Source organism: Canis lupus, chromosome 29, assembly GCF_003254725.2.
Source record: "Canis lupus dingo isolate Sandy chromosome 29, ASM325472v2, whole genome shotgun sequence".
Taxonomy (NCBI): Eukaryota; Metazoa; Chordata; class Mammalia; order Carnivora; family Canidae; genus Canis; species Canis lupus.
Genome location: NC_064271.1, coordinates 22,230,955 through 22,257,522, shown reverse-complemented (window position 1 = coordinate 22,257,522; position 26,568 = coordinate 22,230,955). Strand labels below are relative to the sequence as shown.

The following is a 26,568-nucleotide window of genomic DNA, read 5'->3' as shown; positions in this document are numbered from 1 at the left end:
AGAGTTCGCCTGCTTAAGCTGCTTTTAGGAATTGATGGACCAAAAATTGAAAGACAAGTCATAAGGGAAAACAACATAAGAAAAATTTGAAATGTGGAACTTGCAAAGGAATATGTGGGGAAAGAAAAACTCAACTTGGTGGGAGTTCCAGGAATAAATGATGTTGCATAAGATAAATTCAGTCATTTTGACAGCCAGGTTAAGCAGTATGAATTTTATGCTTTTTGCAGCAAAGAACCATTCTTTAGTCAGTAATAAGGGATATGATTTGCTGATATCTGTAAGATCAGTTAGTAGCCAGACGCAAAATTGATTGTGGTGAGGACGAAAGCTTCTATCATAGTAATTCAGGAATGAATGGGTGCTGGTTATCTTGAGTGCGTCTCTAAAAATGCCAAGAAAATATCTCTCTCAGAGACACATTGCATAAAAAGAATCAGCAGACCTTGGTGACCAGCTGAGTATGACAAAGAAACAGAGCAATTAAAAATAGCTGTAGAGACACACTACCAATGCAGCAGAATGAGAGTTGGACAGTTGTTTTCAAAAAGCAACAGTGAAACTAGACAAAATTATCAAAAAGAGCAATTTTAGGACTCTGGAAATTGACCAAAAGCACTCAACAAATTTATTCATGGAAAAGCATTTATTCATGGAAAAACTAGTGGACTTCAGGTAAGAAAAGTACGATTCTGTGGTGTTCCTGTCTTGAGCTGCTCCCATGCCCCACCTACAGGCTCAGTCAGCATAGTAGTTCTAGAAGGATGAGGAAAGCCATGAAAACCAGCAGTTTCACTGGACGAATGACATCATTTGATTGAAAGTGGAATGTGAGAGACACCTGGGTGGCTCAGTTGGTTGAGTATATGCCTTTGGATCAGGTCGTGATCCCAGAGTCCTGGGATTGAGCTCCATGTCGGGCTCCCTGCTGAGTGGGGCACATGCTTCTCCCTCTCCTTCTGCCTGCTGCTCCCCCTGCTTGTGTGCTCTCTCTATCAAATAAATAAAAATATTAAAAAACAAACAAACAGTGGAATATGACATCCTATGCCCATAGGCATTGTGAATAACAGTAGACATCTTGGTGGCAAATAAATAGGAGAGGCTAGCTAGCAGCTCAGTAAACCTGAGGTTATAGTCTGGGTTGGGGTCAACAACAAACCAACAGACTAGCCAGAAATTTACCAAGATTTGGGAAATGGTGTAGTGAAAGGGACTTTGATAAACCAACACATATTCCTGGCTGATCAACAGGGTTCATACACTTGCATGAGAGACCAGAGAAGGAAGCTCTCTATATATCCCTTGCTGCACATGGAATTCTGCACATAGGCAGAGGAGATGCAAGAGGGTCTGGCAGAAAGTCAATGTGAAGAGAGACTTGAGAACTCCTTGAGGTTTGAATGAGTTCCCCAACCCAAACACAGCTCCATTGGCAATGTAGAAGCTTTATTAATTTATTGTGTTTGATCACAATTACTAATAAATAATTGACTTTATTGACTAATAATTGACTAATATAATTAAAGACTGTAGCAAAGGCAAAAGAAAAAAATAAAAGACATGCAGCTTAGAATAGAAGAAACAAAATTGTCTTTATTTGTAGGTGACATGATCCTTCCTGTATTAGGAAAATCCTAAGAAATCAATACATATACACACATACAAAAAACACCTATTAGAACGTAAAAACAGGTTCCTAAAGTTTTAGGATACAAATTAATATTTAAAAATCAATTGTATAGGGGATCCCTGGGTGCCTCAGCGGTTTAGCACCTGCCTTTGGCCCAGGGCATGATCCTGGAGTCCCGGGATCGAGTCCCACATCGGGCTCCCTGCATGGAGCCTGCTTCTCCCTCTGCCTGTGTCTCTGCCTCTCTCTCTCTCTCTCTCTCTCTCTCTCTCTCTCTCTGTGTCTCATTAATAAATAAAATCTTTTAAAAATAAAAAAGACTTTTACATTGAAAGCTACAGAACATTACTGAAAAGCTAAACATCTAAATATATGAGACACTCAACATTCATGGATTAGACGACCCATTATTGTTAAGTTGCCACTGTCCCTTGAATTGACCTATAAGGTCGATACATCGTCTATCAAAATCCCAGGAGGGATTTCATTTTGTTTTGTTTTGTTTTTAGAAATTGACAAGCTGATCCTAAATTCAATGGAAATGCAAAGGGTCCAGAACAGTTCAAACAATTTTGAAGGAGAAGAACAAAATTGGAAGACATACACTACTCAATTTCAAATTTTTACTATAAAACTACATATTCAAGTTAGTGGCATAAGGATAGACATGTAGGTGGATGGAACAGAATCAAATGGAACAGTCCAGAAATAAACCTTTATATTTAAATTCAATATATTTTCCACAAATGTGCCAAGGAAATTAAGTGGGAAAGCATTGTTTCTTTCCAAGACATGGTACTGGGAGAATTATATATCCATATGAAAAATATGAATTTAGAGTCTTAACCATATACAAAAACTAATTTAAAATTACAATAGACTTAACTGCAAATCCTAAAAATTAAAACTTCTGTAAGAATCATAGGAGAAATTTCATGACCTTGGTTGGGCAAAAATTTAGGTTCAGCACCAAAAGCATAATCCATAAAAGAAGAAATTAGTAAATTGGACTTTGTCAAAATGTAAAACTTTTGTGCTGCAAAAGACACCATTCAGGAGAAGAAAAGGGGGCACCTGGGTGGCTCAGTTAGTTGAGCGTCTGCCTTTGGCTCCAGTCATGATCTCAAGGTCCTGAGATTGGACCCCTCATTGGGCTCCTTGCTCAGTGGGGAGCCAGTTTGTTTCTCTGCGCCCCCTCCCCACTTGTTCTCTCTCTCTCTCTCTCTCTCTTTCTCTCTCTCTCTCTCAAATAAAGGAAAAGAAAAGGCACTGACTAGAAGAAACTTTATAAATCATGTATCTGCTAAATTTCTTGTGGCTACAAATATACAAAGAGCTCTTATGAACACTATAATAAGGCACTCAATTAAAATGGATAATGATATGAGTAGACAGTTCATCAAAGAAAATGTTATGATTGGCTAATAAACACCTAAGAAGATGCTCAACGTCGTCAGCCATTGGGAAATGCAAAGTAAAATCACAATGAGATACAACTTCACACCCACTAAGATGGTTATACTAAAAGAGGTAGAAAATAACAAATGTTGACAAGATGTGGAGAAACCGAAACCTTCATGGATTGCAGGTGGGGATGTAAAATTGTATGGCCACTTTGGAAAATAATTTGGCAACTTCTTAAGCTAAATTAATCACCGCATGATCCAGCAATTCTACTTTATATCTACTACCAAGAAAAATTAACATATTTTACACAAAGACTCCTATGTGAATATTCATAATAGCCCAAAACTGGAAACAATCTGAATGCCCCCTAAGCAGTGAATGGATAAAAAGTATGATATATCCACACAATAAAATACTATTTAGCAATAAAAAGGAATGAACTGATATATTCTACAACAAAGAACCTCAAAAACATGCTATATGAAAGACACCAGTCACAAGAGACTACATATTGTACCATCCTGTTTATATAAAGTTTCCAGAAAAGACAAATAATCTATAGAGACAGAAAGCAGATTGGTGGTTGCCTTGGGCTGGGAATGGGAGGAGGGAATGACTGCACATGGACACAGAATTTTGCAGTGACAAATGTTCTAAGACTAGATTGTGTACAACTTTCTAAGTTTACTAAAACTATTTGTAAACTATTTGCAATAGATTAACCTTAGGGTATATAAATTATACCTCAGTAAGGGTGTTTAAAGCCACCCTGACAAGCTTCAAATTCTGAGACCAAGAGGATTAGAAAACCATTTATGATCATGGAAATTTTGGTAAGAAATCATTTATTTGGATCCGGAACCTCAAGAAACTCCAGCAAACTCTGTGAAGACTGGGTTTTGTTTTGTTTTGTTTTTTCCTATTTTGACACAGCTTACAACAGAGAACCAGACATCATCATGCATTTCCAGGCCCAAGAATTGCACTCTCTACTTGGTCCTCAGCCCTCTTCATCCCCGTATGTACCTCAAGGCTGAGGACTTGAGCTTGATACTTTTTCCAACCTCTTTTGCCTCTTATTTCCAATTTTCTTAGCTTCAGCTTTGTGACCTGCCTCAAATTTCCTATGTTCCTGACCTCAATTCCTGTTAATTATTATTGCTCCACCCTAACTCTTGATCATCATGTTTCCTCCTGCCCAGCCCAGTAAACTGATCCTGACTTCTGATTGTTTCCTTTGCTTAACTTGTTTCATTAATTTTTACATACTTAAAAAAAAAATATCTCTGCCACGTTTAACCCTAGACTACACTCTAGCTCTGGTTAGGCCTGCCACACTGGTTCAAAAGAAAACTCATCCTTCTCTTGGAGGATCATGATTTAGGTTTTTGACATTTTACATGTCAGTTCCAGAGGTGATACTCAGATAACTAAAGAGTTGAGGTCAGAGTCACAATGAGAAATTAGGGCTAAAGGTATAAATTTGATCCCCCTATAAGCACAAAATACAGGAATTAACCAAAATATACACTTTGTGAAATGCTACAAGGTAAGGGGATGCAGAACCATTGGAAACCAGGAGAGGTTTTGGGTTTTTTCCAGAGTTACAAGTTAAAAATATATACAGAAAGGATTTATCCTCCCTTCAATTATCTAGGTTAATCATTGTAGTGAAAACTAACTGCTTAAAGGAAAACCAACAGATATGGAACCAGGCTAGTTTGAAAAAATCACTTAAGGTTATAAAAAAAAAATTCATCCGATAACCTTGATGTGAAAGAAATGTTTAATCATTTTCTAGTAAGAAGCTGACTTCTGCTCTTCGGTCTTAAACAAAACACGAACCCAACTATGAAACTGCCTCCCCCACTAGGTGGCAAAAGTAAGCTGCTAGAGAGAAAGAAAACAACAGGACTTTTGTGCCCTCCTATGTCACTTCTTCCTAAATGATGTGACCTTAAAATTATCATTTTGAAAAATTCAAACACTGTATCCAGTTGAAATATACACTTGTGTAGTACCTAAACTTTCCTGTAAAATAGAGGAAGGAAGGGTGAAGATATACCTTGTGTTGATTTTTGGTAACAAAGACTTAAGTTTGGGGACACACTATAAAATACTTAAATATTTACATAAAATACTAAAGAGAAAATTACCCTGGCCACTCACAATTTCGTCCCAAATTTTTTTGAGAAATACTATTGAAGCCTGAACTAAATTTTACCAACTTTGTAAGCCACTATATCTGGTAGTACCTGATAGGAAGTTATCAGAAGTCCTAATTTAAACTAATACCAATCACTGCAGATTGCTCTCCCCTCTGGGCTTGCATGAATATGAAAGGTTTCTGGAGGTCTCATTAATTTTGGGGGCCTTGGAATACACTTCAAAATAGCCTGAGACAAAATAGCCTGTTCAAAGTGTGCTATTTAAAGATTTTCTTTATGAGGGTCACCAAGTATTAGTTCACTTTTATTTTTTAATATTAACATTAGTAGTATTTTCCCTTCTATTAGGAGTATTTTTTCTTTTTTTTTATGTGGGTTTTACTTTATCCTTTTGCCTCCAGATATCTTTGGAAAAGTAGCAGGCGACTGCTTTAATTCTGAAAGAAACAGACCCCCTCCCTCAGGTTTGTAAGCCCAGGCCAGAACCACCAGACAGTCACAGAGTTTCCCTGCAGCTCTCGTCCTTCAAAACCAGAAACAGTATAAAGTTAGGGGGGACAGTGCTCAAATCTCAGCCAAAAGGCACATTTTAAAATCTCTTCCTCTCAAGTACATGCTCAGATATCCACGGTGTATCACTTGTCCAAGTGTTCTTTTTTTAATAGTCTAATTGAAGAGCAGCCAGTCATTTATTCATCCATTCAACAAATATTTATTCAGTATCTCTATGTGCCAGGAAGAAAGAAAAAAAAGAAAGAAAAGAAAGGAAGAGAAAGAAAGAAGAAACACTGTTGCTTTTGAAACTAGAGGCAAGGTGCTTGGGTGTTTTGTTGTTGTTCTAGATGAGTAACTTTCAGATTGTGATTCACGGTTTAGGTCAGTTCCATGAAAGGAAACCCTATTTTATTCATTCTTCCATTACAGTCTTCTCAATTTATGTAGAAGATAGAACTCTGAGCAGAGAATCATGTATCATCTCAGGAAATGAGCCTCGCTATGACTTTAAGCCTCATCGATTTGGAGGTTTTAAAATTTGACCACTTATAGAGGGTAGTAAGGGATATATTAAGCAAAACTTCATTATAAAGCACTTCGGTGTACCACGTATTCATTTTTGTTTTACGCCAAATGATGTCCCCCACGTACGCTTTCATATGCAGTATATCTTTCTCACCATTACAAGGAAACCTATCATTCAGGGCCTATTGCCTAGTCCCTGGCATCAGTATTGTTATGGGCTTCTACTGTCTCATTTTATGAATGAGGCTGATCTCTAGTCTCACCTCCAATTGAATTTATAATTGAGAAATTAATCATTTCTATTGTTTGCTTTGGAGAGGAGATTATAGGCAGTAACAGTTCTTGCCACTGGTTTCTACAGTGACTGCTCAAGGAAGAATAAATCCAGAATAAAAGATTATGATGACATAAAACTTAATTCATTCAATAAACCTTTATTGAATGTCTGCCGCATACAAGGCAGTGTGACAATATATGGGTCAATGGATCTGAAGATGTGTGTGTAGAAAATGGATGCTCCCCCTAAGGAGTGATCTACCATGGTTAGAAGAAAATCTATAATGCAAATGAAAGATCACTGGCCTATGAGAAATATAAGCAAAATGTTTAAGGAATTTTGAGGACAGGGCAGGGATGTTTTGGGCTAAGAAAATTTTATGCAGGAGATGGCCTTCTCTGTTGAAGGTGAAGCATGAACCGGATTTCCCTCTAGTCAATAGAGAAAAGGGCGTTTAGTAAAAGGCATTTGGTCTGGCTGCAGGGCTAACAAGAGCTCAGGCTCTGGGGAGGGAGGAGTGAGCCTTGTTCAGTGGACAGAACTCTGGTTGAAATACAGCTGTAGTCTTTAGGTATTGTGAGAACAAGGACTAGAATGAGAGAGAGAGAGATCAGACTGTGAAGGTCTTGGAAGACAAGACAAAGAATTTGGAGTCCACCCAGTGGGTCGTGAGAAGCCATGAAAATCTGTACATATGCAAAGCAGTTATGACTAAAGTACTGACTGGCGTAGGACACATACGATTACATTAAGCAAGAAATAATTTAGCACATTAACTTGAGACATATCTTTTTTTGATTCTAAAATTCTATGGCATAAACAATATAATACTGCCCTCTTGATAACTTATTATATCACTCAGATCAATCAGTTTATTTCTTTAATTGGGAACATACATCCTAAAATACTATGCAGTGCAGGAAAATCCTACTGCAACATCATGGCTATTCTGCTGCCCCTGAATGCTTTGCCAGAAAATAATTTCTAATTTTAAGAAAATATTTTTCACAAATCAGGTAATCAGGTCTTTTGAATACCATTGGAAGGAACCCGAAGAATCATGTCCTGTGTGCCACTTCTGGACACTGCACCCACCCCACCCCACAGTGGCTATAGAAATGGAAACGCCTTCTTTCTTTTTCCTTTGTGGAATAATTGGTACTTTCCCAGGATTAGCTGCTCCTGGAGAAGAAACAACAGATAATTGAAAACGTCTTATTTACATTTATATTTTGTTTGACATTTGTGGGCCAAAAGACAAACTGCAAATGGCCTTGGTCAGAAATAATAATCTTATTAAACATACTTTTGGAAATACTCATTGGGTTTTATATATATATATACATACATATATATATTGTTTTTCCATTTAGGCTGGAATTGTGGATTCCATGATAGGTAACGGAGAACAAAGAAAGAAGTCAAAGGTTCTCTCCCTAGAAAAATATGTTAAACATTATAATAGAATTTGTTCAGGAAACTGACCTAAGCCTTTACCTTTAGAAGTTTAGAGCCTGGGAAATGTTTTACTTATATTTGCTGAGGAAGATTTATAGAGAAGTTAAATGTACTAGTATCCTTCTTTCGTAGATAAGGCATCTGGAGTGTGTGTATATGGAATGTATAACATAATAGCAACAAGTGTAATCGATATTTAAAAGTTTTAAGACATTGAAATACACAATTCTAAAATAGGTCATACTTTGCCATTAATATCTATTTTCTGGATTTAGGTTATATTTCCACTTGTAATGTTATTCAAGATAAATTTTTAAGACCTAAAGTACTTAGTTCTCCTCTTATTAAATAACATTTTAATGAGAGTTCAACACTTATTTAGTAAATATCCAACTGGGAAGGTTTCCGCATTTTTTTTTTTAGTAGGAAAGTTTGCACAAAAGGAGTGTTTTCTTATTATCAAATTAGTTACTTTGAAGTATCCGGCAGATTACATCAGTCTCTTATTTGAATTGGTACTACAAGAAGACATCTATTGTACATCATTAGTGATGCATTAAATTGGTTATTTATGTTTTAAAATCTAAGCATAGTAGAATCTTTTGTGTTTGCCTTCGAAGATTGCTGTTATAATAAAACATTTTGAAATGAGTAAAGTTGTCCTTTTGGTTCAGTTAACGCATCACTGGAGAACCTAAAGATTTTAGTCCCCAACCACCCATCTCCTAGTTTAGTAGGAAGTGAGAAAACCGCAAATATCTTTATATTTTAAGGAAAAATGTTACAGATCATTTGTATAATCACTTTATATTCACAGTTCAGAAAATAATAAAAGAGAGACGCCTGGGTAGCTCAGCGGTTGAGCATCTGCCTTCAGCTCAGGGTGTGATCCTGGAGTCCTGGGATCGAGTCCTGCATCAGGTTCCCTGCATGGAGCCTGCTTCTCCCTCTGCCTGTGTCTCCGCCTCTCTCTCTGGGTCTCTCATGAATAAATAAATAAAATCTTTAAAAGAAAACAAAGAAAAGAATAAAAGAATTGTTGGTCTCATCACTGGTCTCAAGCTTAAGTTTTCTAAACATTTGAACATAATAAGATAAAATATACTGTGCTATTTTATCATGATCTTATATTATTGTAGTGGTCTGTTCTTGTGACCAGTAAGATTATGTAGTTATAATATAATTATTATTATAATTATATATTATATATTATATATATTAGTATATTATATATTATAATTCTATATTATTGCCTTTATTATAACTACATAATATAATTATTATAACTACATAATACTATAATTATTATAAAATAGTTATTATAAAGTTTATAATTGGAATTATAACTAAAGTATATATTGGAAATCTTATTTTCAAGCTTCTACTTAAAAAAATTTGTACAAATGATGAAAAGCAGAGGACCAATAATATTTTTTTACTGATCACTGGCAGAAATTAGTATATTTGGCTAAAAGTTTCCCATAATATGTTCTGTAATCCAGTACTAGGAATGGTTAAAACTGTTTGTTTAGTGGCTAAATATATAGTAAGCCATATTAGCTGGACCGGTAGACTGGCAGAGAATGGATCTCATGCTTTTTTTGAATCCCTTATAGTACTATATATATATATATATATATTGAAATATATGTATATTTCAATAATGACTGTTAACCATAACCTCACCTCTAAATTCCCTGAGAAAATAAAGGATAAATAAAATAAGACATGGAGTCCCAGCTTCAGAGCAATTCAGAAGACCACCTCCTTTACCTAAATACTACTTGCCTTGGACTAAGAGGTATTACACTTCTGATTAAAGTTACCCCTACCTCTGTGGTCTAGAGTCCATCTTCTGGGATATTCTGCTCTTCTAGGACTTTGTTTCCCAACAGTTGCCATCTGCCTGTATCTTCTTCTCTAATGTCTTCTCTCCCTCAACTAACAAATATCCCCTTCATTCTAAAGTCTTCCCCCTCCGTTATACCTTCCTTTCTGAGCTATTATATTATTTTCTTCTTTTTCTGTATTGCCAAACTATTTCCACTTACTCGTCTCTTACTTACTGGTATATAGTGCAAAGGAATACAGTATGATTTGTATCCTAATCACACTATAGTTGCCCTGGCCATGGTCACCATTGTGCTAATAATTGCCAAATACCAGGGCCTAAACTCATCCCTCATGCTAGTTGACCTTTATTGCCTTATTGCTTCCCTCCTTTGTGAAACCCTCTTCTGCCTTGATTTAATCTTTTTCTTTTGACATCTTGTCTTCTGGGGGCCCCTTACATGCTGCTGTACCTAAGTTTTATCCTGAGGGCTGAGATGTCTAAAATCTATAGTGCAGATTAGCAAGCTGGAAACATGGGCAGAGTTGTTACGATCTTTAGTATGAAATTTATAGGGCAACTGGCAGTATGGAAATTCAAGCAGGATTTCTGTGTTATGGTCTTGAGGCAGAATTCCTTCTCTGGGAAACTTTAGTTTGCTTGTAAGATGTTCAACTGGTTAGATAAGGCCCACCCACATTATCAAGGATATTCCCCTTTGCTTAAAGTCAGTTGATTTATAAACGTCAATTAAATTTACAAAATACCCTTATAGCAACATCTGAGCTGGTATTTGGCCAAGCAACTGGGCACCACAGTCCAACCAAGTTGACACATAAAGTTGACCATCACATTCTCTAACCAGCTCTAGGCTTATGTTTCCTGGGATAGTTGGAGGACATATAGGTTGAGATTTGACACGTGGTTCTTGTGCTCAACGGTCTGGGTTACCTTGGGCAAGTTTCTTAATCTCCCCAAATAGCAATTCCTTTGTTTTCATAATTATTGGTCTGTTTGTTTTCATGACATATTTATTCTTTTTGTATCAGTCCCATGCCTTTCATAATGCTGGTGACATAAATACTTGATGAATGAATGCAGTGCATAATGAATGAAAGCAGGAGAAAGATTTGAAAATTTTTAAAAAGATTTTATTTTTAACTAATCCCTACACTCATTTGGGGGCCTTGAAGCCATAATCCCAAGATCCAGAACCACACACTCCACTGACAGAGCCAGCCAGACACCTCAGGATTTGGGTTTTGAAGTCACCCAAATGGAGAACTAAGATTCCGACTTCAAAATCAAATTATAACTTTTTACTAACAGGTTTCTTTAGTTAAAAAAAAATACACGTATCTACATAACATATGTATTGTGTGTGTATTTATTTATAGAATGAATGCAGCCACAGCATTTACACACATATATATTGTACTGTGTATGTCTTCTATGGCCATTCATACAACAAACATTGAACAACTCCAAAGTGCCAGGCAGTCCACTAGGTATAGGCCACATAACATTAAGAGTCTCCCTGAATTTACCTTTATTACTCTCCACTGGCTTCTGTAATAAATGTTTACATTTTTCTTCAGAAACAAGACAGTAGTATGTATCACACTGGCTCTGCTGAATTCTCCTTAAGTAATACAAATCAGGTAGAAAGTTGACTTCAAATAACATGATTTTATCTGAGAGGCAAATTTACAAACACAACATATGTTGTGTTAGCATATGTTATGCTAATTATTAAGGGATCAAATATGTTGTTATGTTGCCCCCTCTAAATAAGAATTAATATCAGCTTTCACTATATATAATGTTGAAATACATTTTAGAGATTTTCAGAAACGCTTCTTGTATTTTGACAAAGCATGTGAAATGTTAATTATTTTTAAAATAAGATTTCTGTTATACAATGGTTTATAATGATACAAAACACTTGAGTGTGCTATTATTTTTATAAATCTGAGGGGAAAAAGAAGGTTTCAAAGATTACAGTAATATCAGACAATACCTTTATATAATTTTTGTAAAGTTTGGTATAGCAAACTCATAAGCTAATTGAGATGATGTACAATTGTACCTGGAGATAAATAACTTGCAGGAGTCTGTCACAAGTATAATTGATCATTGAAAAGTTGTCCTGTGATGCAAGCAGGTTCTACCCCAGTCTTTAAATTACTAAGGTGTGCAACAGCTAATGGTTTATCCATTTTTCTCTGTTAGAATCTATCATCACCTGTTTAATGAGCATGGCCTTTCCCAGTAATAGGCTGCCATGAATTGATAATGATATCTGTTATTAAACATTGAGTTGCTTATGGTGTGGTTCACTAATATAAAAACTATTTCATATCATTTAGACTTTTCATTTCATTTAGACTAAAGGAAACAAAGCAGAAATTAAATAGACTTAGTCACTGTAGGAGTAACTTTGAATGTTTATTCATTTGAAAACAGTCCTATGATTCTTAGGATTACGTAAAGACCTAAGCTTCAGATGTAGGTCAAATCTGCATCATATAATATGAAATGGGGACTTGGCGATTATTTAATAGACATAAACCACTTTAATAGAGTAATTAATCCACCCTTTGGGATTGAATTCAGGAAATAGTTGCCAGTTCCTTACTTCTTAATGATTGTTAAGTGTTAGGAGAAATCATCCCCAGTTTAAAAATGCCCAATAAGATAGGAAAGTAACAAATCTTTCCTGATGAAAGTAGACCTCTCATGGAAGCATTGAATCTATAATTTTCATATCCTTGGCTGAATTTTATGTGATTTCTATTAATATATTAATTTTGACAATAGAGTAATAGTAGAGCTTTTAAATAGTAGTAGAGTTTTTAAAACTGAAAGAACTCTTAGCAACTGTCTGGATCTCTGCTGTCCAATATGTTAACCATTAGCCACATGTAGCTACTGAGCACTTGAAAGGTGTCTAGTCCAAACTGGATACATGCTGTAGGTACAAAATATACACAGATTTCAAAGACTTAATACCCCTCCACCAAAGTATAGGATCTCATTAATGATTTTATTGATTAAATATTGAAATGATAATATTTGGCATATATTGCATTAAATAAAAAATTATTAAAATTAATTTCATCTGTTTCTCTTTACTTTTAAATGTAGCTGTAAAAATTACATATGTAGCCCACATTATATTTCTGTTGGACTGTGCTGGTTTAGATCAACTCTTATTTTAAAGATGAGGAAATTGAAACTCAAAAAGGTGAAAGGATTACCCAAACTTGCACAGCTTATGAACGCCAGAGCTGAAACTCAAACCCAGGCTTTCTGATACCGACAGTTCTTTCCATTCTAGCTTACTTCTTTCAAATACAGCAGTTAAACACAGAGACACACACATTCCAGAGTGTATACGTCTAAGTACTGGTTCCTCCAAAGTGGCCATGTTAGCATCTTGGGAGGCAATGTATGTTTATTTTAGTGATATATTTAAGTTTCCACTTTCAGAAATGTCTTCAGAATTTTCCAAACATTCTTTTGGTAGCAACTTTATCACTTTTTGTGGTGGCTTTGATTCCTAGAAATAACTATAAGTCATATATAAGCTAAGTAGCATTGTGTCTGAAATTGTGGTCATAAAAGAAGGCAACTTTGTGTGTGTGTGTGTGTGTGTGAGAGAGAGAGAGAAGAGAGAGACAGAGAAGACACACACATTCACACAGTCTTGTGAAAGTTCCAAAATGGAATTCCACACTTTATTAATTGTTGATTTCCCAGATGAATATTAATAAGACAGTACTCATTTGTATACATAATTTCTGAAATATTTTAATCATTGTTATTTTATAGTCACATTTTTCATTAGATAAACCCAAGAATTAATCTTAACTATACACATTTATATTGAGCTTTGGAAATTATTCCCCCTGGTTGCTTATGATTTACTTTAAGAGACACTGTCTTTAAATGTTAGTAAATTAAGTAATGAAGAAAGTATCAATTTTTATTGACATTTTACTTGACAACTGAAAGACTATGACATTAAATAGAGAAGACATTAGATAAGAAAAGAAATCAGTTGGTAAAGTTACTCATAATATGCTTTTTAAAATAACTCATCAGAAGAAAAATGTAAATGCTTAAGATAAACTTAACATTTTGACCATTATTCTCATTAACCATTAAAAAATTCTCAATTCCAGTTAAATGACACAATACTTTTACTTTATTGATCTATGATGCTAAGTATTTATATAACTGAGAGGAGAAAGCACATTGTTTACATGTAGCAAAATAAAGAAATCCTTCTCTATTATGTGGTTTTTATATTAAGCAGCACACTTAATATAGTATCTGTAAGTTATTGAATGCCATAAATATATTCTTCTATATATCATCAAATTTTATACATATTTGGCACTTGAAATCTCTAAAGAGACCAGTACACTTCTATTAGATCAGTTTCCTTGCATGGTATTTTGGGTCATACCCAACCATCCCATAATGTGATACAAAGTAGCTTTATATTTCAATTGCCAATAAAAAATCATACCCAACAAATAAGAGTGTAAACTCTTCTTTTTACCAATAAAATACATTAATTTAGAAATAGGAACACAGTTTAGGTGTTTTTTGGTTTTGGTTTTTTTTTTTAAGATTTTATTTATTTATTCATGAGACACAGAAAGAGAGAGGCAGAGACACAGGCAGAGGGAGAAGCAGGCTCCATGCAGGGAGCCTGACATGGGACTCGATCCCCAGTTTCCAGGACTCGATCCTAGGTCTCCAGGATCACACCCTGGGCTGAAGGTGGTGCTAAACCACTGAGCCACCCAGGCTGCCCACAGTTTAGGTTTTTAAATGTTCTTATTATACATGACCCCAGAGGGTTCTACAATATCTTGTGGTTTATCTCCATTTTTGGTGCAACATGATTGGAAAAACATTGCTTTTCTTACTCCATGCATATGAATCAGCAGTCTACAAAATTCAAAATGTTATCTGTTGACAAATCTTTCCACTGAAATTTAAGATAACACTATTTCTCAGTAATCTTTATATTTCTAGTTAAAGTATAAGTGGTTTACAGTTTATTGTTATTCTAGATCATTTTAGAAAGATTCTTTGCTCTGAGACATGTCAGAGATTTTTTTTAAAGATTTTATTTATTAATGAGACACACAGAGAGAGAGAGAGAGAGAGAGAGAGGGAGAGACACAGGCAGAGGGAGAAGCAGGCTCCATGCAGGGAGCCCGACAGGGGACTCAATCCTGGGACTCCAGGATCACGCCCTGGGTCGAAGGCACGCGCTAAACCACTGAGCCACCCAGGGATCCCCCTGTCAGAGATTTTTAATACAGGGTGGCATGACTATAGCTGCATTGTTCATATTGTTCCAAAAGGTGACAGATTTTGATATTCAAATTGACCAAACTGAACTAGTTGTATTTTCTATCTTCTTTTGACATTTGCCATAGATGGCTGTGAAAATCATTCAATCCTTTCATCTTTTAGGTAAGGTTAAACTTCATTGTATACAAAGATGAATGAAGTATCTGTTAAAGAGGTAAAATGTCAGTTCAGGAAAATGTTACATTGAAAAATTATACATGCTCCTTGTAAATCAGCCGCATTCTGGCTACTGTATTTACTTCATCACATATCTCCCTATTTCAGCATCTCTATTAATGTGTCTGGGTGGGGGATGCATTTCAAAGAATGAAGTAGATGTCCATCCCCATCCCAGTAATTTTTAAAAAGATTTATTTATTTATTTATTTATTTATTTATTTATTTATTTATTTATTGAGCAGTGGGGGAAGGACAGAAGGACAAGGAGAGAATCTTGAGCAGACTGTGCTGAGCTCATGGAGCCAGACTTGGGGCTCAATTGTGGACATGTTTTCATTTCTCTTGGATCAATCCCTTAGAGTGGAATTGCTGGGTCATAGAGTAGGTATAGGTTTTATGTAAGACACTATTCAATAGTCCCACCAATGATGTATGAGAGGTCCATTTGTTGCACATCCTTGCCCACATTTGGTGCTGTCCTTTTAATTTTAACCATTCTGGTGGGTGTGTAATGGTATCTCATTATGGTTTTGTTATTCCTTGATGGTAAATGATGTTGAGTACTTTTTTTATGTGTTTCATGGCCATTCATATATCTTACTTTGTGAAGAATCTGTTCAAATTTTTGCCCATATTTAAGTAGGTTGTCTTTTCATTATCAAGTTATAGGAGTTCTTTATATATCCTAGATACCAGTTCTTTTATATATATATATATATTTTTAAATAGTCTTTCTTAGTCTATCGCTACCTTATTCATCTGATCAGTGTATTTTTATGAGAAGTTTTAAATTTTGAGCAAGTCAAATTTATGGTTTTTTATTTTATGATAACTTATCTTTTTAAGAAACTTTTGTCTATTCCTGACACATGAAGATATTCTCCTTTGTTTTCACCAGAAGTTTTATAGTCTTTACATTTAGGTCTACAATAGACCTAAAGTTAATTTTTGTGTGTGGTGAGAACAAGGAGTTGTGGTGTTTAGTTTGTTTATTTTCACATGTGGTGTTCAGTTAGGAATCCTAACACAGTTGGATGATTTTGGTGTTTTGTTGAAAATTAAATGACCAAGTGAGTGTGGGTCTATTTCTTGGCTATTTTGTTCTAATAATCCATTTGTCAGTCCTTATACTAATATTACTGTAGCTTTATATTGAGTAAATGACCATTTTTAACAGCTGCATATATGCATATATATATGCACACATATATATCTTTATTTTCTTGCCAACCTAATTCAATTTTAATTAAATTTAATTTCCAACTTTGTAGAACCATAAAAAACACTGCCATGAAAATTCCTTGCACATATATCTTTCTCCACTTGTTGAATTATCTCCCTGGAGTTAATTTCTGTATGTGGGAATTCTGGGTCAAAGAATGAGGACATTTTTCATTTTGATGTAAAAACCCTGTCTGCCTTTTACACTCCCATCAGCCTTTGCACTAGAGTACTATGTTCTTTTACCATACAAAGAGTTAAACTTCTAAAAGGTAAATTTCAATAACAGGAACTGATGAGCTTGGGCCCTGAGAGGTTTATGTATATGGTTGTGTGTATATGTTTATGGGACTGGCATTCACTTAAGTTTCTTACTAATTTTTATCTCTGAATTAAATGTAGGAAGTATTTTCAACAGGGTACTTTTCTGGGAAACATCTTGCCAGTATGAGGTGATTGACTAAGCCTCAGATTCCATTTTAGCATCAGCTGGTAATGGCTGTGTGTCGAAGGGAGCAGTAGGTGAGGTTGACTAAACTAATGAGCACGGCTATGATTCTGGAGTCACCTCTGAGAACTCTCACTGAACTCTGTACTTAGGCTTTCAAAAACAACTAAAAATCCTCGAACAATAGAAAGTAGTCTGGGCTCATTTAATGGATACCTGGTAATTTTCTGACATAATAGTAGCTTGTATCGCACAGTTTACAATGCCAATCTGAATCAGTAACAATGAAATGCTGTATTATTTTTGTACTCTGTATTTGTACTAAACTCTTAAATGTTGAGAGTTGAAAACAAAGCTTGGTACTGGACCTCTTTTCACCCACACCCGACTCCCTGCTCCACCCCCACTTCTTGGGGTGTGGGGAAAGAATTTTCCACTAACTCTATCTCTGTCTGGCAATTTTAAAGAAAAAAAATTAAAACATGCCAAGTCAGAAAAACACTGAACCATGAGATCTTGCTGGGCTTAATGGTGTTTTTCCTTTAGTATTTTTACAATGCAAAATGAAGCCTAGTTCTGATTTACTTCTTAAGGACAAGTGTAACGCATATTGAACTGGGGAGTCAGAAGATAGACATTTTGTCTAACACATTGATCAATAAATATGTGATCTTTGGCAAATTACTTAAATCTCTACTAGGTCTTTGTGGGCCTCAGTTTCCTCAACTGTAAAATGAGAGTTTGATTTGGAGTATCTCTAAGATTTCTTGCTGTTCTGTAACTCTGATCGAATCTGTTCCAGATTTCTAATTTAGGATGAAAGTTTGCTTGAAAACCAGTAGATTTTAAATATGGCTTAGCAAATTTTTTATTGGTGAGAAAAGAATGAAAGTATAACTTTTTAAAAAACATACATATCTGAACCCCTTCAATCGCAATTTCCCCAACCATGCGTGCTGTGCCTCCTAAATACTGCCAGAGAAGTCTAGGATAGTTTTTTTTTTTTTTTGTGCGAGTACACACAGAAATGTGAGGGGAAGTAGACTGTGTGCCTTTTTGAGTCACCTGTTGAGAAAATAGGCAACTATTGACAAGTCTGATTCATGGCTGAGTGACTGCTCTGCTAGCCTTCACATGATCCCCACTGAGCAAAATCTTTGACCGCCTGCTAAACGAGGTCTGTTTGAAGTTTCTTTTTAACATTTCCAAAACGTTAATTCAGCAGGATGTCTCCACTGGGGTTCTCCATGTCACCAAATCAGCAGCTGTTGAAATCCATTCACTTCAGCATGAAATGTTTTCATAAGTGCTTTTTTTATTTGTGACAACAGCAAAGTAAACATAAGACTAAAATTCTACCTCATTCAACATTTACATGTGTTAAAACTGCTTCTGATTGCAGTTTACATTCATAGTATTTATTTGCAAGCATTAATACCAATAGACAGTTTTACTACAGAGGATTCGAAATCAGCCTTGCCTACAAAAATATACCATACCATGTATTTCTTTCTTAAATCATTTATCTAAACATTTATACTTTGAAAAAGTAGGGATTCATACTATGACTTTTAAGCAGAAGTTTATATTCCTTATGAAGCCCTGATTTTTCTGATTTTTGTGTCCATAGCCAGTTTAGGATATGTTTGAATCTCCAGATGAACTATTTATCAATTTTGCATGACAGTATTTATAAATTCTTTAAGATATTTGCCACTTTAAAAGGAAAAATATTAAGCTTCTAGGGAAATAATTCAACAGAATAAAGTAATGTAAAATTCTTGAGGTAAAGACCAGAGGCCAACAGAGTCTGATGGTAAAGATAAGGCACAGCGAAGTCTACAGATTATATTGAATTGTTTAAATAGTGCTGTATTCCTTAAAGCTAGGATCTTTTGTTCATTGTAAGTAAAAGCCATATATCTTTAAGTGATTGCAGAGTGAAGCATGAGAACTGCTACATTTTCTCAATGTAGTTTGAGCTGAGTCCCTTTTTCTGTTTGTTCAGATTTTAAAAGACTTAAGTGTAGTTTTATAAGTTCATTAACTTGCTTCATTCTTCGAGATGCATTTCACCTCCATATTATCAAATTTCATTACATGCAAGGAATTATCAGATCAACCCATTATACAGCCTAGCAGCATGAAGTCTTTTTCCGTCTACAGGGAGAATATTGTGTAAATCAGCCTCTCGGGTTTCAGTGGGAGGCAGAGGGTTGCACGGTGTCCATTTGTCAAGTTGATTGCACCGCAGTGAGGTTACATTAGCTTGTCTTTGAACAGAAGTGAAATCTTATGCGAAGCTCCCCTTTCTGTCATTTACACTAACATCCATCCTCTTAAACCGAGGCCTCTGAGAAAAACAAAGTGATGGCACAATATAATCAGTCACTCAACTTGTCTGTCATCTGTTTTCTTAAGGAAATGACTTTTAAGTCAGAGCAGAGAACTGTAGAAAATTAACAAAGGTTGTAGTAGTAAAAGTAGATGGAATTTTTTTTAAACTGCAGATGTCTTTTTGAGAAGACTTTATATGCAGAATGGCAAAAAGGATCCCCCTCCCTTCATAATGAATCTCGTGAAATGTATTTCTTCTTGAATAATAGACCTACTGCTGTTAACAACTGGAGTCGTTTTTTTTTTTTTTTTTTTTTTGCTTAATGGGACTGCATGTTAATGCTCTCAAGAAACTTTCTGTAAAACTGAGTCTATAAAACTCTTAGCCTCCGTGGGTCCTCTGACAATTAGCTTGCCACCTTTCAGTTCAGAGCTAGCCAAATTTCAGTTATGTAACGGCACATCTTGCATATAGTAGGCTGCTTTAGGGTAAATGGTACTTTAAATGTAAATTATTGGCATTTCATTACCTAATATTACACTTAGATAATTCCTTTAAAACTCTTAGTCTCTGTTAAAACCATAGCTATATTGCCAATGATGGCCAATCTAAGGCTGGCGATCAAATTTGCAACTTTTATTTCCCTAAGCCTGTTTTATGGGCTGAAACACTCAAGTCATTTGCACCCTTCATTCATCATGAAGTAGTTAAACTCAGATTGTTAAACCAGGAGAGATTAACTGGCAGACAATGGTACATTAGATTAGGCCTCCTTTGTACTTAATTATTTATTCATCCCATTTCTGGACATTTGTAGCAAACTGTCTTTTGGTGGATTTTAAAAGAAGCTGGAAGAGAATTTTAAAACAAAGGGAAATAGCCAATCTTTTTTCAGTAATGTGATTAGTATTTTTTACCATTTTTCACTTACCTTCTCATTGACTAATATTAAAGACCTCTTGAAAAAGAAATAACTTGTCAGTATGCTTAAATGTAAAGGAAGTCTCCCTTGCATTTGCTTTGTAGACATATTTAGTAGTTACTCTGCTGTTAGGTTTAAAACAAAACAAAACAAAAATTGAAAAAACACTCCCATCTGCCAAAGTATTGCCAAAGCACACTCAGCCTTTTCTTGAAAACTATTCTAGAAAATCCCTTAAGAATTGGTAGACAAAAATGATCCATACTTCTTAGTAATAGAGAACAGAAGCTTAGATCTTCCAGAAAAGAAAATAGATCAATACCTATTTTAATTGTAGTTAAATGCATTTTATAACACAAGACTATTATCAATTCCAGTGTTCCTCAAACAAGTTTTTAAGCATTTTATTATAGGGAAGTTTTAAAATTTTCTTCCCTTTTGAAACTTATGTGAACATTTGGAATTAGTGAACTTCTGAGAAACCCAGGAGATCAATCTTGATTAGTTTATTTTTCTTAGCAAAGATTTTGATAGCCTGGTATAGCCTTTTTTTAAAAAGAACATTCCTTATTTCCTCTGTTGAGAGATGAAATACTGTTAAAAGCATTTAATATATGAAATAGCGAAAAACATTTTAAGTAACTAAATCTTTCATTGTCAGTGAGGAGAACTCAAATTTAAAAGACTGATCTTTAATTGCCTTTTTCCTCATATTACTTTTTAATTTAACCTCAAGGTGATTTTTAAAGTTCTAGCTTAATTGAGTGGTCATTTACTTTTGCTTTGGAACAATTTACTATAGCTTTATTTCCTTGGGCTATCAGAGACATAAATGCTGGGTTCTTTGTAATCAAAAGCTATTTCCTGATAAATTTGGTTTTCTCAATAGGAAATGTGAACATTTTTTACCTTCAAATATTCACAACTGATGATATCAAAAGCACTGTAAAAATACTATATATATATAAACATATATATACACATATGTATATATATAAAATTCAAAAGTGTATATATAGTTTTCTGATTTTAGTTCCATCATTTTATTTGGAATTTGAAATTATATTTATAAGTAAAAGTAATTTAAAAATTTATATTCCATGGAAGAGTACACTTATATTACCCTGTTATGCTTTCAAAGGACAAAAAAGTAATTATGGTAAAATTTCATTCATTCAAACCAAGATTTCCTAACATTTACTGCATACAGGCTGTATGACACAAAACTGAAACTATTTTGCATGGATTAAATATTTGAACCATTCAAAATGGTTTTTGTTTATATTAAACTGAGTTTTTAACCAAATTATGTAAGAAAATTTTGTATTTCAGAATCACCAGTTTTTCCAAATATTTCAATACAATCAGTTAATGTAGGTTATGATTCATTACAAAGCATGCCATTAATTTGTAAGTTATATATAGGTTGTATCTAATATAAACTTATATTCTGTTTTTGAAATGAAGCTTAACCTCTTCTCTCTTGGATCCCAAGTTTTTATTTTCTTTTGCAGTATCAATTCTTGATCTGAATCAAGCTAATTTGATCTGGGATTATTTAAACCACTGTTCAACATTGATAATACTACCACAATATTGTCTTGTATAGATACACTTAAAGCTCTCAAGATGTGCCTTATGTGGGCAGTTTGCAGGAAAAGTGTTCTTTTTCGAGTTGCAGAGTATAGCAGGATAAGGCAGGAGTTGGACACTAAGCAAACAAACAAATCAGAAGATCTCCTATCACCCTCTTTATCAAATAGAAAGGCACTCCTGAGTGTTTATGTGAAAGGGGAGAAAGGTACATTCTTCATCCATAATCACTGCTGTGTTTGGGAGCTTCGTCTATTATTACAGAAAATTCACAAGTCGTCTCTTCACCTCTTTATTAATGTCCAGTGATGATTAGAGGTTTTTAGTTTGGAGAGGAAACACCAGATTTCCTCTCTTCCATTTACCAGCCTCTCCACTCCTACCACTCACCAGAGTTAATAATGGACACTGAACCCCAAGTTCCTTCCCAGAAGTAATTTCTGGAGAATCCTTTCAGAAGGAAATTCTTTGCATCATTTCCCTAACTGACCTACAGATAGCCTTGGCAGCCTGATGAACAAGAGTGTGCTCAAACCATAGCTTCCTTAAAATACTTACTTGCTTAAATAATGCCATAGGTAGGAGGAGAAGAGCTTATTGCATTTATCACCTCCACCAGTTCCAAGAATTCAATGGCCAATGAGAAGGGAAAATTCTAGAATAGTTAATATGGTTTTCTGTGAACATTATAAGAGATTTTGTTGCATTCCTAATATAAAGCAACCCTTTTAAAAGCAGATATGAAGAACAGATATTTTTAGGGAAAAATTGATAGGAAAAGGATTTTCTATTATCAATAGTGAAAATAAAATTTTCACATTTACCTTTAATTAATCAATTTAGTTATTTGTTCATTTACTTACATATTCAGTAAGAATATGGTTATTTGCTAATGGCAGGCTCTGGAGATTCAGAAGCTACAACACATAATTCCTGTGCCCACTGAGCTCCCAAACCAGTAAAAGAAGACAGTGTATCTGTACTTAATTGACATAGTTTCAGGCTAGTTGTCTATAGGAAGATTCCTGGCCTCCAATTTTTCCCTCTGTCCAGACTCCATAAAAGAAGAATCTGGGAAAAGGGACATCTGGGTGGCTCAGCGGTTGAGCATCTGCCTTTGGCTCAGATCATGATCCTGGAGTTCCAGGCCCGAGCCCCACATGGGGCTCCCTGCCTGGAGCCTGCTTCTCCCTCTGCCTATGTCTCCCTCTGCCTTCTCTCTGTGTCTCTCATGAATAAATAAATAAAATCTTAAAAAAAAAATCTCTTTTAAAAAAGGAATCCAAGTTCCTAAATGTTGTTTATTCCCCAATCTCCTTGATAGCCTCTCCTCTCACTATCCCACATGCAACTTTGGTTTTGGCCAAACCACCTAATTTTCCTTGTGCTTTTCTGACTATTTTTTTCTTGCCTTTTCTACATTTTAGCCAGCCTTCTCCCTATCTTTCATTTACATGGTTCTGTTACTTCTTGAATCTCATTGCAGAGGTCACCTTTATCCAGAAACATGTCTTTTAATTCTCTAGGCTTTTTCAGATCTTTCTCTTCATTGAACCTTCCTGTCCTTTGCACTTCTTTCCCAGAGCCGTTGGTAATTGGATTGTAAACTCCTTGAGGGTGGAGCATCATCTTTTAAGTACAGGGAATTGTGCCTAGAAGATAGTCAATGGCTATAAGTCACATTAAATTGATTGATAACTTTAGAACAAATTATAATTTTAAGTGCATGGGGATATAGTTCTCCAAAAGGATAAGCAAAACAAAGCAACATTTAAAAATTTGCCTGTAATCCCAGTTGCTGGTGTAGAGGATTGCATCGTGAATTCAGGTAATAGGGACTATTCTGAGTGCTTGCCCGCCGTGCTTCTTCCTTTTGCCCATGAGATTAGAATGTGTCTATCTGATTTTGGTCTCTGAAGAAGGATGATGTGTAATTATGATGTAAAATTACTAAATAATGAATAAGGTATGCAAAAAGTAAATACCTTTAGGTTATTTTTTTTTACTTCTGTCAGGGCCAGTTGCCAATCCTTATTTTATGACAGAAAAGTTTGCAGGTAATTAAAACTAACCTCCAGTGTGCCTAGTTTTTAAATGTTTAATTGCCACAGAGACTTGAGTGATTTACCAGGGTGACACAGGGGGCCGGTAGCAGAACTAGGAATTCCAGATTGGTCATTTCTTCTAATGTTCTATAACTTGGGTGTTGATAAACAGGAGTATCATCCACTTTGCAAACTAAGATATTACATACATTTTTATTGCAAGCGCTAGGTGGATTTGGCAAAACATCATTTAACCCTCACTGTATTGGGATTTTATACAATAACAAGCCATCCATTAACAAGGTTCTGCTGGGCTAGGTTTCTAGTGCCTTACTTGTCTATTCCAGAAAGGAGATTTTAAAGACAGAATATTCAAATCAATCCAGCTAACCTCTATTCCATCGTATGGTCACTTGAACTAGAAATATACACTCAGAACTAACTCTTGTCTTTGAATATTTCAAGGATGTTCTGTTAACTTGAGCTAGATTCCAATGCTCTGTAGCAATTCTAGAAGCAGCTTCAAAACAATGACTTCTTCCATATTCCCATGCTCATAAATATCAAATTTTTAAAATTGTTTTTATATCATGTCATCCTGCTGGCTTCTAAAATCTTACCATTTATTAGCAGTACCCCAAGGGATCTTCTGATAGGAACATAGGGACTTGATGAGCTCATGGCCATTGTCATCCCTGTCTTTGTATGAAATGTAGCATTTTAAATTGTTGTTGACACTAAAAGTGAACACTAATCACATCTTAATATGAAAGTAACTCTGGCCATGACTATATTTTTCTTTTCCTCATGAAAATGCTCCCTTGCTGACGCCACGGCTGAAACAAAATCCTCAGCATTTAAGAGAAAAGAGCCAGTAAGAGCAATGACTCTGTAAACACCACTTCAGTCAAACTCTGATACCAAATATAGCATTATGTTCAATGCATGTAGGCATGGCCTCAGCATGTCCCACACAGTTAATCTCAAAGTCCTGCATATCAATCACACCTCCTTCACATACCTGGCCTGGAGCCTTAATGGAATTCCTCCTCGTTATTTCAGTGATAGCTTACTTCCTCTGTTTTTCCAATTGGCTGATCATTGTGCCAACTTCTTCAAGGAGCATTTTCTTACCTAAGCAACATTGTAATGTTGTAATATATGCTGACAGTTCATTTATACAGCCCTTTTCCAAATGTTTTTATGTTCAATTACTGAAATTTAATCATCAGAAGAGATTGAATTTTCTCTAGATCATACCGCTTTGCTTAAATGTTAAGTTAATAGTACATTACTGAAATATAAGATTTCAAAGGCTTAAAAATTCAATATCAAGAAAATTCATTAAGCTTTGAACTGATCACCTTTGAAATCATAGATAAGAGCTGCTGTGTAAATGGTCACATATAAATCACATATTTTAGGAGGAGTTCATTTGAAATTATAACAGACTAAGTCAATGATTGCTCATGACCATCCAGACAATTTGTGAGCATTTTTCGGTTTTGTTTTTGTTTTTCTCCTGATTTCTTCAAGTTCTTCTGGACAGACTTTTTGGTTTTATTTTATGGCCTCTGCTCTCCTTAATGTCATGTTGTTAAAATTCCTTCAAACCAGTAATTCTTTTAAACCTTTTATCGCATGTTGAAAACACTTTTCCTATACCTCCATTTTTGTGCTATGAGAAATAGAGAACAAAGGGGAAAGACCAACTGCTCTACCCTCCAAAGTGTCTTTTGTTTTAGGCTTTCAGTTTCTTTTGTTGACCACTGACTACTCTGTGCATGGGTTGTTTTGTTTTGTTTTTTCAATTTCTTGTGTAAGGTACAAAGCAAATATTAAATATTATTTTTGGTTCTGATACAAGGAAATTAGAAGAGGTATGGGAGCTCTGTTTACCATTCTTTGTAGAGAAAGCCACCAGTTAAGCCATCCCAATTGGGTAAATAGCATCCACACTTTAATCTGAACCTAATTTCTTCCTGTGATTCTGAAAATGAAATTCTTAAGTTTTATTTAAGTGAGTGGTTCAAATCAATTTATAAGTTATACATAAAATATGTAATTATTGCTTGTACCCAAGTATTACTGTATGATGAAATTTCTATACCACAACTAGTGATTCTTGTTCTTTCTGTGAAACAAAATTTTTAAGTAGTATGTGTAGCTTGTAGCTCAAATAAAAGACTTCTGTTAAAAACAAAACTTAAGAATATTTAATACAAATATGTAGTCCAGTCTGTATGAAATGAAAGGCAATATGCTGAAACGACTTCTGAGCTTCTTTGGCTTAGGGTGTTTGTGTGAGGGTGTATGTTTGCATATAGTCAATTTACAAAATGCCAAGATAAGGACTTTCTTCTCCTTTCTTTGGATTCACTTCATACCAAGAAATATGTCATGTATGCTGAAATAAACCATTTTGTTTACTGTTTAAATGTCTATTAAGTTTTAAAAAGAAAGACCTTTTTCTAAGGTCATGAGCCTTTTTCTTTTCTGTATTCTTTATGTTCTGTAGTCATAACTTGTAGCTATGGTGGTGGCCCCAGTGGGAATTCTCCAGGATTTGAAGTCTGGGAGTAAAATGCCAGGTCATACACAGACTCCCCAACAGTTTGACCACAGGCCAGTTGCTCTGCCTATCTCTGATG

The 26,568-nt window shown here is 35.0% G+C and overlaps 1 protein-coding gene across 15 annotated transcripts in view; it reads left to right on the top strand.

The window, feature by feature from the left end:
* Positions 1-26,568, top strand: part of STAU2 (staufen double-stranded RNA binding protein 2) — a 296,470-nt gene that overhangs the window by 214,192 nt on the left and 55,710 nt on the right. The window contains exon 12 of one of the 15 annotated variants that reach the window (XM_049103962.1): positions 8,781-8,807. The exons of the other annotated variants lie outside the window; for them this stretch is intronic. Coding sequence (XP_048959919.1) covers positions 8,781-8,792 — 12 coding nt within the window. The 3' untranslated portion in view covers positions 8,793-8,807. Of the gene's footprint in view, positions 1-8,780; positions 8,808-26,568 lie in introns of those variants that run through there. 15 annotated transcript variants of the gene reach the window in all.